The sequence below is a fragment of the Cryptomeria japonica genome, chromosome 9 (assembly GCF_030272615.1).
Source record: "Cryptomeria japonica chromosome 9, Sugi_1.0, whole genome shotgun sequence".
Taxonomy (NCBI): domain Eukaryota; kingdom Viridiplantae; phylum Streptophyta; class Pinopsida; order Cupressales; family Cupressaceae; genus Cryptomeria; species Cryptomeria japonica.
Window position 1 is genome coordinate 671,198,131 of NC_081413.1, and position 21,270 is coordinate 671,219,400.

Sequence of the window (21,270 nt, forward strand, 5' to 3'; positions counted from 1 at the left end):
CACATTTTTGCGACTAGAAGGCCCGACACCCTCACCAAAGTATGCCATGTTATTAAGCTCTATGGCGTATCCTGCTTTGTGGTCTCCGGGAGGAAGATCATCGCGAATGCCAAGATAATCGACAATAGCTTTGTCATTTTGAAATGTATCAAACTGTACTGGTCCCTCATGATCCCAGTCAATGAGTTGGGGGTGGACAAGGGGAAGGTCTTTAGTGTTTTCAAAGTTCGCAAGGCTAATAGTGAAGATGTGGTTATATTCGGGTATGTCAAGATAGTCATCGAGGTCGTCAATGGCACTCTCCTCATCAGTTTCAATCGTGAGCGAGTCCAAATTATCATCACTAGTAGCACCCTCAGGGACAGGTGTCCTCATCCTATGTGATCTTGACCTAGGGCCTTGAAACGAAGCTTGTGCGGGATCCTTATGGGTTGGTTCTTGGCCAACTCTGAATTTTTTGTAAAACTCCTCCTCCTCTGTAGGTTCCTCTGGCTCTCTAAATGTCTCGTTGAGCTCATAATCGCTGGAGGATTTGTCTGAACCCCATTCCCATTCGTTGGAATCTGTAGAATAGTCATCCTCTTATTGAACTTCAGCCATTTTGATTCGCCATACCTCTTTTGTTCCTTTATTGTGTAGTCTGGGATTTATAAAACCAAGCCCTTTTGAGCGTTCTCTTCTTGTAGTTAGCTCAGGTTGTAAGGGTTCCATGATACCTTCTTTGCATAGTCCGAGAGGGCTTTTTCCATCATACCTGAATCTTTGCAGAATTTTGAAGCCTTTGCCATAGTTCTCACAGGGTATAATAATCTGGTCATGTGTTTTGTCATCAACGTCCTTATATAGCATTTTATATAAATTTTCTTCCTCCAATTCACCCCATTTTTGAAAGATGGTAGGATCCCATTTGAGTATCATGATGGAGATTTGCTTGTTAGGATGTGGCCTCCCATATTCCTTGGGAGAGGTCATGACTTGTCGTAAGAACATTGTCTGATTCAGAGTGTATTCTCCCATGCCTTTGTCTTGAAACTTGGCTCTAAGTTCACCCTGTTTGGATGTCGATGGCTTTAATGACTCAGGATCAATATACGCTGAAGAAGGAGTAGCCTCACAATTGCTGGGAATGATAGTCTCAGTATGTGATCTCAAGTTATTGCAATATATGAATGGATTTGGATCACCATTGACCGTTACCTCGACTCCATTGTGAGGGAACTTAATGCACTGATGGTATGTTGATGGGACTGCCTTCATTTCATGAATCCACGGACGTCCTAGCAATATGTTATACGTGAGATCTAGATCTAGGACTTGACAAACCACATCCTTTGTGACTGGCCCTATTCTTAGTGGTAAGGTGACCGTGCCCTTGGACGAGCGCTCTTCATCATCATAAGCCTTAATAGTGATTTGGTTTGTAGAATTCACAGCTTTGTCAGAATATCCCAATTGTCTGATGGTGCTCAATGTACAAATATTAAGACCTGCTCCTCCATCTATCAGGACTCGTTTTATTCGGTGTTTATGTATGAAGGCTTCAACGTGTAGGGGTGCATTATGAGGCTGACTTATGGAGGCGTCATCGGCTTCTGTAAATGTGAGGGAGTGTGGAACGGATAGGTATCCCACCATGGCTTGAAACTGGTCCACGTTCAGATCAGTAGGGACGGCAGTATCTCTCAAGATTTTGTCAAGGATAGCTTTATGTGCAGGAGATATACGTAAGAGCTCAAGAATAGAGATGAGTGCAGGTGTCTTCCCTAGTTGTTCTACAAGGTCGTACTCAGGCTTGATTGATGAAAGATTGGTATTCTTAGTGGAGGCACCTGGCAACGTGATCTTACCTCGACGGGTTGTAACATGACATTCAGAGGTAGATGCGAACGAAGATCCCACACCTTTTAGGACAATCTTGGGTCTCTGAGAAGGATTCTCAGGATTTTTGTTTTTGATAGTAATGGTAGAGATATAATTGTCCATTGAGATGTGATTGATAGTAGAATCATAATTGTAAGGTGCTCTAGTGTAATTGGCTTGATCATCTGTGACTTTGCCTTTTCCTTTGTCATGTTTTGGGAATGGTTCCTTAAACACCTCATGCTCTTGGTTAGATGAATGTCCTTCAATCTCAATATCTCCTCTGTCAATGAGATCTTGTACAATGTTTTTCAATCGATGGCAATTACCTGTCTTGTGACCCTTGCTTTTATGAAACTCACAATACTCATCATCATTCCACCAATTTGGTTTTACCTTTGGTTCATAAGGAGGAAAATCTGGAACTGTGATCACTTTGTTTGCTACAAGCTTTTTGAATACTGATTCAAGTGGTTCCCCCAATGGAGTGTACTTCCTTCGTGGTCTAGAAGTTGTTTGATTGTTCACTTGCTTGTTGGTAGAACTTGATCCAGAAAAGACGAACTTTGGTCTCACTGTGTTGGCATCAACAACACCATCATTAACCGTGTTCTTATTCTTGTTCCAAAATTTTGGTTTGTCCTTTCCTTTGAAGTCCTCTTTGTTTTCTTTGAATAGCTTGATAACTCCTTGTTCAATTAAGACTGTTTCTGTTGCTAGGCCCTTTTCAATGACATCCTTGAATGTAGACAAACAAGCTTTCCTGAGATCATAGCCAATAGCCTTGTTAACGTTTTGTGTGAACATCTCCACCATTTGTTTTTGCGGGATCTCACAAGAGCATCTGCTAGCTAGGTTTCTCCATCTTTGTAAAAATGTTGCGAAAGATTCTCCTTCTTTTTGTTTAGTATTGCACAAGGTAGTAACTGAGACATCTGTTTCAATGTTGTAAGAGAAATGTTGAATGAATGCTTCTGCCAAGTCGCCCCATGACTTAATACCGGGAGGTAATTGAGAAAACCATTCCATAGCTTGATCTCCTAAGCTCTGTGGGAATAACCTCATTAAGTATGTTTCTTATGCCGCTACCTCAATGCAAGCTGTGAAGAATTGTCTTATGTGTGCCTTGGGGTCTCCTCTCCCTCTATATTTGTCGAATTTTGGTGTCACAAAGTGTGGAGGAAATGGAGGCATTGGAATGCTCTTATCGAAGGGATAAGGGCATATATCTCTCATAGTGTATGTAGGTTTTGATGTGCCCATGTCCTCCACTTTCTTTTGTAGATCTCTAATTTGTTGTTCCAAATTATTCTTGGAAGGAGACTGATTTCTTGTAGCATACCCCATGTTTGAAACACCCATTTGAGGAGGAGCTTGTTGCATGTATGGATGATACTGATCATAAACATGTCCATATGGAGGTCTATATTGTTGCGACATATATGGAACACTTGGCATAACTTCTTGTTGAGGGACTCCATATCTGTTTTGTGTGTATAAACCATATTCAACAGGTCTTTCATTTTCCATTGTGTTGCCCCCAATTTTGACATGAGGTCTCCTTGTGTCAAAATTTTGAGGATGTCCTTGAGTATCCACTTGTCTTGATGGATCTATACCTTGAGCATGTGTTTGAGCATAGGGCCTCCATAATGGTCTTTGAGCGTAAGTATCATATGTTTGAGCTTGTGTATGTGGGATTGCCGGTTTTTGAAGCAGAATTGATGGTGACTCAGGCATCATATTCGGTCCTCTATTTCCTCCACTATTTGGTCTCCTTTGATCCATGTTGGGTTGAATTTGTTGTGAGGGTCGACTTTCCATAAGTTGAGATAAGTCAAAATCATGCGGTATTTTAGCTCCACTTTGTGCCATCATGTTTAGAAAGTATTGTCGATCTCTCCTCATTATCTCTTCAACCAATCTATTGAATTGAGGATCCATTATAGATTCTTGTATGTCTGCTGATAGTATTGAAGAATTGTCCATGGTGTCATTGTGTGTAGCATTGTGTATAGTATTTGCGCTTTCCACATTTGGATTGTGTCTATAAACATTCATGTCTGGTAATGTCGTGTGCTCAGGATTGTAGAATAGATCATTGTCATACTCATAAGAACTCATGTTTACGGATTCTTGAGCTTCTTTAGCTATTCTCCTAGATTTTTGAAGGCGGGTTTCAACCATGAACTAGGTGTTTAGCAATATGTGAGAGACTAGACGAAAATGACAAGAGTATGGATGACCAAGAGTTGTATGGAGTGTAAATGAATCTCGAGGTGTACTTGCAATGTCCAAAGTGTAAGACCAAGTATGTAAGTAGTAGAGTAGGTGTGACTTCCAAAGAGAGGATAGTTTCTCTTGATGAGGTAAGCTGACCTTGACTCTAAGTAAGACCAAATGAGACCCAAAGGTAAGAAACCTTGATGAGGGACCACTTAGCAAAGTGTAGTAGTATGTAGTGTATTGACAAAGTATGATGAGGACAAGCAAGTGACCTTTTTGACCCAAGTTTAGACAAGTATGAATGTAAAATGAGATGTGAAGCAATGATGGACTATGTGAAACCTTAGAACAGGCTGAATGCTAGATGAAACTTGAAGAGACAACCTAAGAAGCTCAAGTATGCCGAAACTGATTTTCTTTGTTTGCTTGACTGTTAAAGTTTTCAAATCCTGACACAGACGCCTCTGTATACTTCACAGACGCGATTCCAATACACAGACGCTTCTCTATTTGACACAGACGCTGATAAAAACACAGACGCTATTTTGTACTTCACAGACGCGCTTATCTGACGCAGACGCGGTTTGAACAGACACAGACGCGTTTCTGTAACCTTAGTGCAATTTTTCCTATCTGTGAAGTTGGTTTGTTGTGACCAAATCTGATTTTTCGACTGTTTTTCGTGACAAGAGGACACAATGTTGATGACTCAATGTTTGCAGACTGTTTAGACTCCAAAAGTGTGTTGTTTGATGTAAAAAGTTTTGCATACACTTGAAGACACAAAAGACACAATGTTTTGTTGTTTTGTCTTGAATGTTTGAATGTTTAGCATAAGTCAAGCACAAATCTTAGGGCTGGCCAAGACAATAGTTGTTGATCCCACATAGGGTTTTACCCCCGAGGCTACGCTATTCAGAGCGGATACTTAGATGCTTGACCTCACTGGCTCCACCCTCGGCACTCACTTCTCGGGTCAGCCAAGCATCAGTCCCCATGAAAACTCCCCATGGCGAACTTTGTATCTCTACTAAGAACCGTATGTGTGTGGGCCGCTACCAGAGGTCTGACCTCCTGCCTCAACAACTAGAAGGATTTGGGCATCTAAAACAAAGAGGTGCTAGTAAGGGCATCCGCTCGTGTGGCCATACATGCGGCACTTTCAGCTCTGTAAATACAGAAGGCTCCCAGCCGGTAGGGGTTACGCCCTACAAATGATCAAATAAATTTGATCAAACGGGTTTATGGGGAGACATAGTGTCGGTATGAACTAATCAGCACACGTTATTCATAGTTTTCACCATGAATACATTTGATTATAGTGGTTCGGATGAGGTGGGTTTTCCTCGCTACCACTTGGATCGTTCTCTTCTCACTAGTAGTCCTAATGACCACACGGGAAGACAGGCCCTCTAAAGATCAAACAAAAAGAGCCTATTGCTCAAGACACAAAAGACAATGATTCAATTTTAGTGCACCAATGGAAGTGTTTGCTAAGCTATGAAAACAAGGCACACAATAAAAATTACAAAACCCTAGCTAAGGCCCTGCAACAAAATTGTTAGTAGTTTGGGTTGTTTCAAATGATAACCCCTTCCTGCAAGCACACAAGTTAGGTAAATTTTAGAAAACCCAAAAAGACTTTGTGAAAAGGGGCCTTCAACAAAAACGTTTTTGCCTCAAAAGCAAGCTGCACAAACCAGGTTAGCTAGATCTGCAAGAGTTAGCCGAAAATAAACCAGATCTGAAACCCTAAGTGCAAAGTCCGAAAACCCGAATCGAAGAAACTTGAAAAATTTGCAAAACAGAATGCACAGACGCCTTTATACCAGACACAGACGCGTCTGTACTACACAGACGCGGTTCTGTAATTCACAGACGCGATCAGAGGTCACAGACGCGACTTTAGAATGCAGACGCGATAATATCAGGCACAGACGCGGTTAAAATTCTCAGACGCGATTCCAGAAACCTGCAAAAAAATAAAAATTGGCAGAAACACAGACGCGATTCCCGATATCGAAGACGCTTCTGAAACACAAAAACGCGATCCAAACACTCGCAGACGCGGAAAAACCTAAATGTCGTCGAAAAATTGTCCGATCTGCAACTTCAAAAATGCGAAATCTGCAACAAAATGTTAAATGCAAAGGGACAAGAGTCCCACCGGGCGTGCCAAAATGTTTATGGTGAAAATGGATAACAATAATAACAATATTGAAAAGCTAAAATGAATTCAACCACTAAACCCTAGCCTAACAATGAACAAAGATCCACCATAACATATGAAGATAACCTAAGACAATGCAAATAACTCAAAATCACAAAGATTATACCATCACATGTCCAATAGGGTTTTGATCTCCATTCTTCCTATCTCCATTGATCTTGCTTGATATATTTGCTCTCAGATTTTTGTATGCACAAGAGCTCAACAAAGAACGGAATGTGGTTGCAAGTAGGATGGTAGTGTAACCAAGTACTCCAAAATCAGTCATTAGGCATTAGGATATGTCATTAGGGTTTGACAATGAAGAAAGCATCTCCTTAAATAGAAGACACAATAAGAAATGGAGGGTTAAGATTGAGAGGTGTAAAAAGAGAGGTCGGCTAGGATTAGAGGTAGGTAAAAGAAATACCAAAATAATGAAAGAGGTAGGTAGTGTATGAATTAAGAGATGAATGACATGTGTCATAGGTGGAAAAGGATAATGAATTAATTAAATAAATAAAGATTTATTTAATTAATAGAAGAAATAGGACAATTAAATAAATAAAATATTTATTTAATTTAGGAAAGGGATAATTTAAATAAATAAATGTATTTATTTAAATGAGAAATAAGGCTAGAAGAGGATAAATGAATTAATTAAATAAATAAAAATTTATTTAATTAATAGAAGAAGTAGGCTTAGATAATTAAATAAATAAAATATTTATTTAATTAGACATGACAATTTTGAGTGTCTACAATTATAATAAAATTTCAAGGTCAAATGTTCACCCTATGTCTAGTGGACCTTCAACTCTTGAGTATATGGATGTTGAGTCCACTCCAACAAGGTATTCATCATCCTTTAATGGTAACTATTTTTCATGCAATAATTTTGGACATAAAGTTAGTGAATGTAGAACTCATATCAGAATTCGGTCATTTAATGGTCAATGCTACTCTTGCAATAATTTTGGACATAAAGCAAATGAGTGCAGAAGTAGGATGGTATAGAATGGATATGTGAATGCAAAATATGGTAGAAATGTTTAGTCATTCAATGCATATTGTTATGCATGCAACAAGTTTGGGCATGAGGTTATTGAGTGTAGGTGAAATATCTAAAAGAATGGAAATGGTCTACAAAAAGGTTTGACTTGTTATAACTACAATAATTTAAGACACATTGCTAGATTCTATAGAGAAAAGAATGAGAAGACTATTGGTTCGGTAAACAAGATTGATATCAATGAAGAAAAATAGAAGATGAAGATGGTATGGGTGAAGAAATTACATGAGAATGTGGAAGAAAAGGTTTTGGATGAGTTTGCATGTACTCGTGGTTCAAATTCCTCTTCTGGCAACTAGACAATATGCGTTCTCTAAGGGGGACAGCTGATTTAAGATCTTATGGACCCCCTTGCAGATTGGATGCTGAGTTGTTTTCAGCATGGCAAAGATTGTGAAGGTATTTTTTAAGGTTTTCAAATGTTTCTGGTAATTTGCAGTGTTGTTTTTGGATTATGATGAAACAAAGTATCAATCTTTTGAGTTATAACGGTAAAATGCATTTATGTCAATGAAACCATAAGTAGGTGGATGTAACAAATAAATTAGCTTTTTGAGTTTATTTCATTGATCTCTTGTGATCTTGTGAATTTGAAGAGTTGTTTAGTGTGAATGAATTTTTGGGTGCGACAAGTGTGTTAAAAGGTTTTCTGCATACCCTTGGTTTCCAATTCAGTTTGTGAAAGTGTGACATGGCTACTCCAATCACTGTTGATCTTGTGTTGAAGACACAACCTATTTTTAAGCCTTATCCTTATTTGGTGAGGGTGAAAGACAAGGAAGGAGCATTTTCGAGGGTTCTGATAGATGTGGTTTACACAAAGGATGTTAGGGAATATATTCATGTGTCCCTTACAGAGATCAGTTATGTAAAATTCCATGATGTATGAAAGGAACTTATAGAAGATGACCTAACTACATTCAAGAAACAGCACAAGAATATTTTAGAGATGGGTTTGAACATTTGGAAGGAATTTCTCAACTTTAGCTATGATTAAGCATGGGTTCAAATCATTCTGAGTTGGATTCATAGTGATGTGATGTATTTGAACCAACCATACAAAATTATGAAGGATGTCATTGGGGTATTTACTAGCCCTCATGTTCCATATGTACTTTTTCAATGAAAAAGATGGTGAAAAATGATACTATTGTGGAGCTTACTAGTTCAATGTATGACGAAAGAGATATGACTATGGAGGACATTGTTGATTTAGGAGTTCATTGTATAACTAATTGTTTGGTGTACAAGATCTACTACTAGAACTGTGAAGGTTTTTCCACCATGATAGCAATATACATTGCACATCAAATGGTGATTGCTGGAGAAAGGTTTGAGCTCTGTGAACCTTTGAGGCAACAACTTTTAGATAACTTGGAGAGAACAAAGAAGAGTAATATTAGTTTGGGTATGGGTCTATATAATTATTTGTTTGGCATTCATGTTCATGATTGAAGTTTCATGGATTAAGAATAATGTTTGGGATAAGTTTTTCCCTATTGCAATACAAATTAGGCAACATATTAGGTATTTTTCAGACAAATGGAGATGAATACAACACCCTATACTCAGGGTGGTTCAAATATTTTTAGGATAGAATGCATGAGAGAGAGAGAGAGGATTCCAACAGCTTTGGTCCAAAAATACAAAGGCAATTTTACTTTTCTAATGAGTAGAGATCATTTATTCACTAAAGTTTCTTCACGAGAGACTTTCGGAGGTAGCATTAGATGAGTCTCTAAGTGATGTGGAGTAGTTACAAGTGCTACTTAAGAGCTTGAAAGATCATGCTTCTAATTTGGAAGCTATAATTTTGATAGGTGTTGAGAATAAGGTAGAGGAGAAAAGAATAGGATATCTAGTAAATAAGTGTGCAAATGTACATATCCAGTTGTAAAGGGTTTTTGAGAAGTGTGTAGATCATATTTCGGAAGTATATAAATTTTGTCACTAGTGTCTAGAATCAGTGAAAGAGATTAAAAATCAAATAGATACTTTGGAAACATAGATTGTACAGTTGTCAAGTGTAATGGATTTGAAGAAAGATGAAGATGGTAATGAAAGACTACAAAAAGAGAACCTGTACATAAAGCTAAACCTACTGATTGATTAGAAGCAATGCAAAGGTTTGTAAGTACAATAGTGCAACAATGAAGGTAGTTTCATATTGGTTTTAACAAGGAACTTTAATCAGCATATCAGTCAATGTAGTTGCCTATAGTTCAATAATATAGGTTTATCTCTTTCATTTGTAATGTATCTCGTCCTAAAGAAGAGATCTTCAGTGTTTGTAAATATTTTGTATCTTTCCCTGAGGTTGTGCACCTCAGTCTTGCAAGTCCACATCAGGGGCAATGAGCTCCTTGGCCTTGAGCCTAAACATTGTAACTTATTCTTAATATAGTTCAAGATATTTATCACCATGGTTTTTCCCTCATTCGGTTTTCTATGTAAAATATTGGTGTTCATGTGTGATTGCTTATGTTTTTTCAGTTCTTTATTTTTGCAAATTGAGCAGTAAAAATGGTTAAGTTTTAGTATATGTTGATTCAGCCCCCTTCTCAGTATCCAGTAGTGTTCAACATATATATTACCCCACTAATTTTTTTGGAAACTAATTGAAAATTATTATTTTTTACTGTGTATACTATAGAGTCTAGTTTCTAAAAATGCAATTTGTTTTAAATTTGATGAATGGGTAAAAAACATTGAGCCAAAAATACCATAGTTTTTGACAAAATTGGAGATAGTAGAAAATTAAATTAAAGATAAAAATATTAACATAATTGAAATGTAGGAAAAATTACATGGTTAGAAAGCTAAGATAAATCTTGACATTGCTATCTTATTTTCTAAACTTGATATTGAAAAATGTGCAAACTAGATGGAGAGAATGCTTGACATTGCATCATCTTCTAAAATTTGCAAAAAATATTATTTTTGAGTATTGACATGAATCTAGACCTCTCTCTCTCTCCATCCCTCTTTCTTACTCTCTCCTAAGACCTTTGTCTTTCTATTTCTCTCTTTCTCTATCTCTCTCCATTCCTTTATCTCTCTTTGTCTCTCTCTATCCTCCTCTTTCTCTCTCCCTCCTTCTGCCTCTCTTTTTTTCTCTCCCTCTCCCTCTTAATATTTGTCTCTCTATATCCATCTTTGTTTCTCTCTATTTATATTTATCCTCTCTTTTTATCACTCTTTCTCCTTCTATCTCTCTCTTTCTCCATCCCCATCTCATCCTTTCCCTTCCTTTGTTTCTCTTTATTCCTCTCTTTCTTTATCCCTATCTCACAAGATTCCTCTCCCTCTATCTCTCTCCCCATCTATATTCATCTTTTCACCTCTCTACCTATCTCTCCCTTTGTTTCCTTCTCTTTGGATCCCTTTATAACATTTTTTATGCCAATTCAAATGATCTCAATAGTGCATTAATAATTTTATTTTTGAAACTTGACCTTTCTTCTCCTAAGCTAGAATTTTATTCATTATAAGGTTCCTAAACTAGTCTCTTGTCACCATCAAATTCTTCCATTAGAATTTTTTTTCATCTTTACATGGTCTCCAAGGCTCTCAATCTTACTTCATTGGCTCTGAAGATACCATCTAATTCACCATGTTGTCACTCTCTTCTCTTTTTCTTTTTATCATGTTGTCATCTTTGATTTGGCTACCACCTCTCCCTATATTAATATTACTAATATATAATTCATCCAATACATGTTTCTTTATTATGGGTTGACCTCCAACCCTGTTATAAACATTATTAGAATTTAGCCTATTGTCCTAATTAATGTAGTCATGGGTAGAGAAACTAGTGAATCATTGTCTATTCATGAAGTCTAAACATAAAGATGTATAATACTAATGAGTACATGATAGAAACAAGGACAAATGATAATTAAGTGGCACCATAAATCAATGCAATGATTTGGAAGGTCACTATCAAGTGTTAATACCATTTTGAACATACATTCCACTATTGCATGCCTTCAGCCATAGGTATTACAAATTTAGAAATAAAATATGTTAGTTACAACCACATATGTCCACAAGCTTTGGTTACAATGCTTAGAAAACCCTAATCTTACTACTAAGATCTATTTTCCCTTGTTCTCTATATATTTTTAAATAAATGATCACCCTATTTGTATAGACATCTCAAAGAAAAAAATATTATTGACCCTAGATTTGTGATTCTTTATTCAAGGGTCTCCCCAATATATATTCAAATTATGTAAGTCAGCACAATATTCAAAATTTGTCATGAAACCCTCAATGGTTTTTAGCATATTACAGTGTACCAATAAAGGGGACCCATAGAGTGGATTTTTTGTGCAATATGATCTATCCCACTTAAAACTTGATGTGGTTATATCCATGAACATTCCTTGGGACCAATTAACCTTACAAATATCTTTGATGAGTACTATAGATCTAGAACTTCTAGCACCTTGTGAAATATTAATCTTGGACGTGAGACAAACTAGAATATCAACTAGATCATAAATGCCTTTGTAGTGAGAACTATTAGGTGTTCAGCATGATGAGAATCTATAAATTAGGAAGAACCTAAAAAGTCAATAGGACATAAAAAGATAAAATAAAACATGAAATAAAATATTTTTTGGGTGATACAAGAATTCTTGACCCTTGAGATGTTCTTGCATCATGGAATATAGCTCACATGTAAAGGTATTGTTTCCATTTAAGGCCTAATATTTGGGTTCTAACACTCCTCACTTCACTAGACCCTTCATGGGAATTTACTTTAGCCAAAAATGACATGTCATCAAAAGGAAAGACATAGAGACAAAGAGACAAAAAGACAAATAGAGATAGAGATAGATAGATAGACAAACATACAATGGTTCTTTTCTAGTTTTTTTATCACTTCAACCTTTATAACCCTCAAACATACCTTTGAATCATGACATCCTAAGATATGAATGGTAATCTTGTCAAGTGTTATGTTTGGTGTACTATAAAGGGGCATTAGAACTAAAATTATACATCAAGGAGTGTGCATATTAAAATGCATCTACAAATTTGAGGAGACAATGTGAATACAAAATTTATAATTGTTTATAAGAACAAATAGCTATAGTAAAAGGCATTCATATTCTCAAGTCATTTCTTGGCTAAAAAGGTAAAGTATCATCCAATTAGAGGATATGGTTGATTTTAAGGCTTTGTCTTGTAGTGTTTATGAAGTCCAACATGTTAATGATAGAATTTGTAGTGGTACTTGTAGGAGGTACAAACTCTACAATCTTATTCATAGAAGATGTGAAGTTTTTAGTGTTATTAATATGGCATACAACTCTCAAGTTACAAGTTTATCTATCTCAATTTTATTTGTTTTAGTTGTACTAGTATTTTTGTTCATCACATTTTTTATTTTGTTATTATTTAATGGTTTTTATTGTTATTGAGAAAATCAAGCCTTTTATCCATCCCACGACAAACCCAACTATACTCTTAAAAATAACTCTTTCTTGGTGATATGTATAGAAGACACAAGCAAGAATAGTCCAGGTTATATGACAAAAATATATATCACACTAGTACATAGTCTAAGACCCAACCATAAGATATGGTCATGCCCACATCATCACGAAGCACTTAATATCTTTGTCATAGTGTTCTCATCAAAATAGTTAGTCACTGAGATCAAAATTGACGTCACATCAAAATTAAATAAATACATCATTCTCCCTCTACAACATTTCATTTGTCACTCTCAATTATTTTATACTCAACTATTACTTTCAATCTCAACTCTTGTGTTCTAAATCTAATTCAGTTTATCGTCAATTAATATTAAACTTGAATTGCATAATAGATAAATTATTTTGTTTTCATGCACCATACTTCCAATCAATCCCACTTATCTTCTTTCCTAACATTTCATATCTCATTTTCTCTAACACTTCAATAATCAATATCCCATACCCTTAAGGAAAAACTTCCCCACCTTATCACATCTCAATTTAAATGCTATATGATGAAAACTTATCATTTGACCTTCAAAAACTTAATAAAATAAATCTCTTTCTCAAGTCTAACAATAAATAAATATATTCATATGTTTCTCTATAAATGCAAATAGAGAACTTAAACCTAACACCTTTTTTAAAATAAAAATATAACAAAAAAATACATGATAAATATTTAAAGTATTAAAAATACCTACCCAAACCCAAGTCACTATTACTCAAAACCCAAACACACGAAGCTAATCCATAACCAAAATTTTGAATTAAACCCTTTTTAACTGCTTCTTACGGCTCAACAAAAATAGACGTTGAACCAATAACTCTTTGAATTTAAATTCATATATCAAGAGGGAGTTGCCTTTCCCAGGAAAAAGAACAAAAGATTGAAAGGATTGGCTCCAGACCAGAGGCGGAAGACAGATATCAAGAGAAAGCTGCAGGTAACTCCACTGCTTCATTGCTTCTGTTGATAATCACATCTTCAATGCAAATTTACATCCCATATTACTTAGTTTTTGCAATAGGATTCAATCTTTTTCTTCTTGAAAATTTGAATTGAGTACTCACAGTTTATTGATCAAATTTCTATGCAGAAAAATTGCTCTATGGATTCTTTATCATTATCACTGTTATCTCCCAAGTATAATTACAGGCAGCTGGAACTCAACATAATTTCGGCCCAGGATCTGAAGAGCAGGGCTCTGTTTGGAGAAATGCAAACCTATGGTGTTGCATGGATCAATCCAGGCAACAAGCTGTCAACACGGATTGACCCAAGAGGAGGCTCAAACCCCACATGGAACGACAAGGTCATATTCAGAGTTGAAGAGGGTTTTCTTCACAATGAAACTTCTTCTGTGACAATTGAGATTTACTGCATTGGCTGTCTTAAAGATAGGCTTGTGGGTACTGTGAGGGTCATGCTGTATACCCTCCTCAAGGGCTATGAAGGATACGGAGGCACATGGAGGAGCTTCTGTGCGCTGCAAGTTAGGCTTCCTTCTGGTCGGCCACAGGGTATTCTTAACCTTGGTGCCATGATTCTTGATGTGGATCAGCAGCTTAATGGCTTGAGCTGCTTCCGTAGAGGAGCTTTGGGCTATATGGATCTCATGGGCAAGCCCCAGCCTAGGCCTAATTCCTTTGTGGACAAATTGTTTTTCATCAAACCTAAGGCTAAGAACAGTACTGATGATGTTGAACAGGGGATTATCTGCCTTCCATGCAAAAAGGCAAAAGGTCAAGATTTCAAGGAGAATCGATTTCATGGTTTCAAATTGAAGAAGAGGAATAAGAAGAAGAAGTGCATTGGATTCTGTCCTTGTGTTTTGGCTGCAAGAAATATGAATGGACCTGCAAAAATTCATCTCAGCCCATCGGACGATATCCTGTGTTGCAGCTGCAGAGAGGACCAAGATAAGACTGATTTAAGGTATCACATGTCTTATCATCATGAGCTTTGTCCAAGAAAAGGTTCAACCGTGTTGTCTCAATTCCTAGTTGGTCATTGAAAAACAAAGGCTTGTTGCGTAATTACTGTACGTTGTAGAGCTCCATTGTGGGTTTTGAGTCCAGCAGTGATGCAAAGGATGTTTGGAAATAGGAAATAGTTTGTTAGCAGGTTCATGGTTTTAAATTGAGGGAGAGGATTAAGAAGAAGAAGTGCATTGGGTACTGCCCTTTTGTTTTGGCTGCAAGAAATATGAATGGACCTGCAAAAATTCATCTCAGCCCATCTGATGATAACCTGTGTTGCAGCTGCAGAGAGGGCCAAGATCATCAGGCTGATTTAAAGTATCACATGTCTTATCATCATTAGGTTTGTTCAAGAAAAGGTTCAACCGTGTAGTCTCAATTCCTAGTTGATCATTGAAAACCAAAGGCTTGTTGTATTATTAATGTATGTTATAGAGCTCCATAGTGGGTTTTGAGTCCAGCAGTGATGCAAGCGATGTTTAGAAATAGGAAATAGTATGTTAGCAGATCCACTGCCCTTTTGCCTGTCATTTGATGATCTTGTTGAAGGAGATGGTGTAGTTCATTTCAAATAAGTCTGAACAGCATGGAGGTAATATGTTGGCAGTGTGAAATAGTATAGTGGCAGATTTTCAGTCATTTACCCTGTCCTATGATGTTGTTGGTAACAGGGTATGGTGGATGTATTTTTAAGAAGAATGAAACAGTGTATCTTTGTAATATCTGCAAGCTGATTTTTTTGGTTCAAAATAAAATGATTTTACCAAGTATTTCTATCTCTTAACATATTGTGTTTCAATTAAAACTTTATAGTGGCAGATTCACAGTCATTTGCTCTGTCCTATGACGTTGTTGATAAGAGGGTATGGTGCATTTATTTTTAAGAAGAGTGAAACAGTGCATCTTTGTAATATCTGCGAGCTGATTTTTTTGGTTCAAAATAAAATGGTTTTACCAAATATTTCTCTCTCTTAACATCTTGGGTTTCCTTAAAACTTAATTATTCGTATGTAATTTTTTTGAATGCACTCCATATATCATAACAAAATATGGAATCCACAAAAAGTTTCATGCAAAATTCATGTACATCAATCAAAACATTTTTTTAATATAAGAAACCAGGCTGATTAAATATTGAAGTGACAAAATTTCCATTGTTTCGGTAGCATATTCACTGCCATTTTGCCTTCCATTTGATATTGATGTTCTTGGTAGGCTAGATTGTGTATTTTCTTTTAAAGTAATCTCAACTGTGTGTATATGTAACGTGCTGGCTATGTAAGACAAGATGGTCCAAACAATTATTTTGTTTTGGAGGGGAGGCAGGGAACTTCGTCTTGTGATGGTGTTGGTGACTGGTCATGATATGGTAAATTTTTTTAAAGAAGTAACAACAGTGTACATTTTTTTAATTTCTGTAAGTTTTGAGTGATATGTGTATGCAAAAAAAATGGTTAGTGGTCAATTAAAAACTAATTGAACAAGCATACCAATGAAACATTGTATAGGAAGGATAAAACAAGTTAAACAAGTTTAAATCAATATCCTCTCAAAACCGTTTCATTGTTCTCTATCTCATAGGATTCTTTGAGTCATGATTGCTCACAGATTATTGAGCAATTGACTCTTGGATTGACAACTCCAAGAATGAGGGATGAGATGATAAAAGATCTATATTGCAAATGCAACTAAGATCTATGATATGATAATGAAAGCTAGTTATGATGGAGATTATGCTATGGTAATGAAAGTTAAACAAGCTATGCTAACATGATAAAATGCTATACTAACATGCTTCTAAATGTTTAAAATGACGATTAACAAAGAGAGGCAAAAGCTTGATGAAATGAACTATAATCTGAATGCATGAAAAATTGGATGATGATATTGAAGGAAATAAGATCTATTTATAGAAGAAATGGGGAATTGGATGGTTAAGATTGAATAATCTTAACAAGGGCTAGGGTTGAAGGATACTCAATCCATGTGAGACTTTCAACTCAATACTATGTTGACAAGTGTCGCCATAAGGAGGCTTGAAAGGAGAGATAAGGAGCATTAAATGCTTGAGAGGACATGATGGCTACCCTAGGGGGTAAGGTTAAGGTTGAGTTAGTGGATAAAGCTTTTATCCAAAGGATAAACTCTTGTACAAGGGTTAGAGGGATAACCATGGTCAAAACAATGAATGCCTGACGAGACCTTGTGGGTTAAATGGATGGTTGAGTTAGAGAGAAAGTCTTTAACCAAGGGTCAAATGTGGGTTAGTTAGATATAAGCCTTAAAGGCTTGGGAAGAATTTGGGCTAAAAAGGCTTATAATGTTTGTAAGAGCCTTTATTGTTTTGGAAGACTTTGAGGGTTATTTTGGATTTAAGATTGTGCAAATGTTTACGAGAGGATTGGACTTAATTAGAAAGGTTTAGAAGAATCTAGAAGGAGGATTAATATACAAGTGGATTTTGTCGGGAGAATGCAAGTGGGATGGGTTTTGGGATTTTAAATAAATATTAATTTATTTAAATGTGCATGTGAATTTTGGATTTTATTTAAATAAATCTTTAATTTATTTAAATGAAAAAAGGGGATAAAGCATTAAATGCTTAAGACTTGAAGGGGGTCATTAAAGGTTGAGAAGTCTCTAGAATGAAACTTTTAAAGGTTTGAAAACTTTAAAGGAAGCCATTAAAGGCTTGAGAAGTCTCTAGAATGAAACCATTAAAGGTTTGAAGACTTTGAGGGTTAAACTTGTTGAAGAAATAAAGCTTTTAATGCTTTATGAAGACTTTACATGTTTTTGAGAAGTGACCCCTTTTTAAGGAATGTGCAAACCATTAATGGGTGATTAGGCTAATAATAGGGGTTTAAACATGATTAGGAGGAAGGTTAATTGTGACTTGCATTTTCTAGAAAGTGCGAGGGAGGGATTTTAGGATTTAATTGAAATAAATTGATTTATTTCAAAAAGGTGGGTTACAACTTGCATTTGAAGAATATTTAAATGTAGATTTAATTAAATGAAAAAGGGGGGATTTAATTAAATAAATTAAATAAATGTGATTTATTTAATTAAAGGCTAGAATGTGGTTAAATGATTTAAATTAAATAAATTGAATAGTTCATTTAATTAATAGAGGAATTGGGGGTGAATTAATTAAATACGATTTAATTAATAGAAGAATTGTTTAGTGGATTAAATAATATTTATTTAATTAAGTGGTCAAATTTATACGTCTACAATATGTTTTTAAAAAAAATTGTGAGATTGACTTGTAATGTTGGTGTGAATGAAAATTCATACAATTTTTTTAAGAGTGTCAATTGTTAGACTTACTAATAAACTCAAGCCTCAAGATCATTTGCAAAATAGAAAGATGCATTCCACAAGAGAGTAGCAATAGCAAAATATTTTTTGACTTTGGGCACAACGGATTACATTGATTTCAGACTTACAATGTATATCTGATGCTTTACTTATATAGGAAAGATTGAGAGATAGAATTAGACACTATAGTGACATGTGCTTTGATCTTATGCAATGAGACAACTAAATATAAGATGAAATAGGATTAGATGACAACTAAAACCTTCAAGAAAGCTTCATAGGTCCCTAAGTAAACTTAACATATGAACATGTGTCAAAAGGGCCTAACTATAAAGAGGTAAATCGAATACGAAAAATTCTTGTTGACACCAACACCCCCCTTTAAGTGCAACTTAGGGATAAGTTAAACAAATACAAATAATGCAAACATGATGATGATTATGGGTCTTGACTATTAGCCATATCAGGTACCCATTTACAAATGCAATTTCTCACAAACAAAGAAAAAAAGAAAAATGAGTGAGACAAAACTAATCTCCGAAAGAGAGAAAAGATGCAAATACAAACATGAACAAGTGATAGATGGAGAACTTAGGAACCCCCCAAGGATGTGATCCATTACAAGTATACAATTAATTGTCCCCTCATAGGAATGAAAGAGATAGACTATGTAGCCCCTTCACAATCCTATTAGAAATGGTAAAAGCTTGAAGGCAAAACATGATCCAATGTCTACAAATGTTTCTTCCTTTAGGAAGAAGATAGACCAAGTACAAATGTAAGAATTCTTCCCATTCTAGATACCAATTGGTAGAAAGAAGAATTCAAATGTATGAAGCTATTGTCTCTGAAATATGCTCATGTGTCATCATGTCCATGGTAGATGATGATGCTACAATCAAATAAGGTACATGCCCAATCAATACTAAAGGTGACAAACCAAGATCAAGAGATGATTGATTTTGAACTAGATCCAAAAAGAATGATGATGTGACAATAGCTAGAATGGGGCTATCATCAAAGAGGAGAGATTACCCCTCAAATTTGTCCTCCAAATTTGAAATATAAGACTACATAAACAAATCTAAAATGCATATCAAGGCTCATTATTGTCCTTAAAATAGTAATAGAAGGATGAGTTGCATAACACGTGTTTATAACAAAAATACACTTCCCAAATGCTAAAACCAAGAATCAATACATAAAATGTGGCTGAAATGAAATGAATTGATCAAAACAACACCTTCTTGAGTGTCAGCATGCCCAAGTAATCCTCTAGAATGCAAATATGACAAAAAATGAATCAAATATACTTAGGGTTGAATCTTAAAAAAAGTGTGTGGATGGCTTTCTAGAGCTCCTCAAAACTTCTCCAACAACACAAGAATCACAAAAATCAAAGATCTAGGCAAAAAATTATGAGCTTGGGAGCCAAAATAAAGATTTGACTACAAGAAGCAATAACTTTCATCAACAACAAGATCTATTAAATAAGCGTACACCATTGGAAATTAACTTTCCAACTACCTCTCATTTACAAAATCAACTATTAGATTAGAAGTTATGTTTTTTTTTTTTAAAGGGTAGATTTTAGTCTTTAGTGACGATCCTTCTAGCAAAATAAAAATTTGCACCAAAAATCAAATTCATTCAAACATAAAAAATTTCTATGAAGAAAAGGGCTTTGGGGCCTTCTAAATGTAATGGAAACATACATTTGAGCTAAAAGTGCTCCAATATAAAGATGTTCACCATATTTGAGCTTCAAATCCTAGTTTGCATTTGTATCATATTGCGGCCAAATTGAGTGAAACAAAAATCGGATCTAAATTTCTTGGACACTCTAAAATTAATGGTGAGTTTATATCTACATATACATGTTTCAAAATTAACCTACAATACAAAGCCACAAAAAAGAATTCTCCAAGATCTCAGTAATGAGATCTAGTTTGCACCATAGTGCACCTAGCAAAAGCTCAAGCCTGATTATTCTTTCAAATTTGAGAAGGGTCTTGTAGATCTGAAGCTCTGCTACCATGTTTGAGCCACTAATGGACTCAAAACTCTAGGATCACTTGCTAAACCAAAATATGCTTTCCACAAGAGAGCAACAAGAGCAAAATACTGTTTGATTATGAGCACAATGGATTACATTGATTTTTTAATTATAATGTACATATGATGTCATACTTATATAAGTAAGGCTGAGAGACAATATTCTAGACAACATTGTGACATGTGGCTTAATCATATGCAATGAGACAACTAAAGGTAAGATAACATAGCATTAAATGACAACTAAGACCTTCTAGAAAGATTTTTTAGGCGTCTAAGTAAACTTAACATGTGAACATGTATAAAAAGGGTGTTGGAAAAAGGGTGTTGTACAAACAATTAAAAAAAAAACCACCATTTGAATTTTTAAAATGTTGATGCTTTAAAAAAAGGTTTAAAAAAATAAAAATTGTGTGACATGATAAAATATATTAAATGTAATTTGCCACAGTGTTGGGGGATGTGAGGGGTCCGGCCAGCAAGCCCCACCAGGAAATATATATTTTTTATATAAAACTTTTGAGATTATTTTAGTCCAATTGGTGGAATTATGGAATTTGGATTTTGGGAAAATTGGTTTAAGTTTTTAAGTCCATGTATTCATCATATAGCGAAATTGGATGTTTTCTTCCAATTAGCATAACTTTCACCCGAGGAGTCCATTTTTCAACTTCTTATACTCGTTGGAGAGGTGGTTCTAAGCACTACCACTTGGTACACATTTGGTTCTTTTTTTTGTTGTTTTGACATGTTTTGGGAGCCTGGAAGCCTGATACTCTCCTTGATGCAATTTTGGTCATATCTTTTGCATATGGAATCGGTTTTTTGATTTCGAATAGGCGTTAGAGAATGTTTTCAGTGTACTTCAACTTGGTGTTATTATTGTATCAGTTTTATGAGTATAGAGAGGTTTACAAGTGTTTTTCAAATTTGGACTTTGATGGCTACAGGTGCACAGGTTGTTCCTGGTTTGAGGACATGATTGGACTCGGTTTGAGACTTGGACTTTTATGTGGGTGACAGTTTGGATGCAGGTGATGATTATGGTGTCA

The 21,270-nt window shown here is 35.5% G+C and overlaps 1 protein-coding gene across 2 annotated transcripts; it reads left to right on the forward strand.

Annotated features, from left to right (window-relative positions):
• Window positions 1-4,150: 4,150 nt before the first annotated feature.
• Window positions 4,151-15,609, forward strand: LOC131033834 (uncharacterized). 2 transcript variants are annotated; one of them, XM_057965127.2, is made up of 2 exons: window positions 4,151-4,161; window positions 14,016-15,609. In XM_057965127.2, exons 1-2 carry the CDS (start codon window positions 4,151-4,153, stop codon window positions 14,872-14,874), a joined length of 870 nt encoding a protein of 289 aa, XP_057821110.1. In that variant the 3' UTR covers window positions 14,875-15,609. The 2 variants fall into 2 exon arrangements, with proteins under 2 accessions (XP_057821110.1, XP_057821109.1); XM_057965126.2 differs by lacking the exon at window positions 4,151-4,161 and adding an exon at window positions 13,652-13,803 and having other exon boundaries at window positions 13,957-15,609.
• Window positions 15,610-21,270: the final 5,661 nt, after the last annotated feature.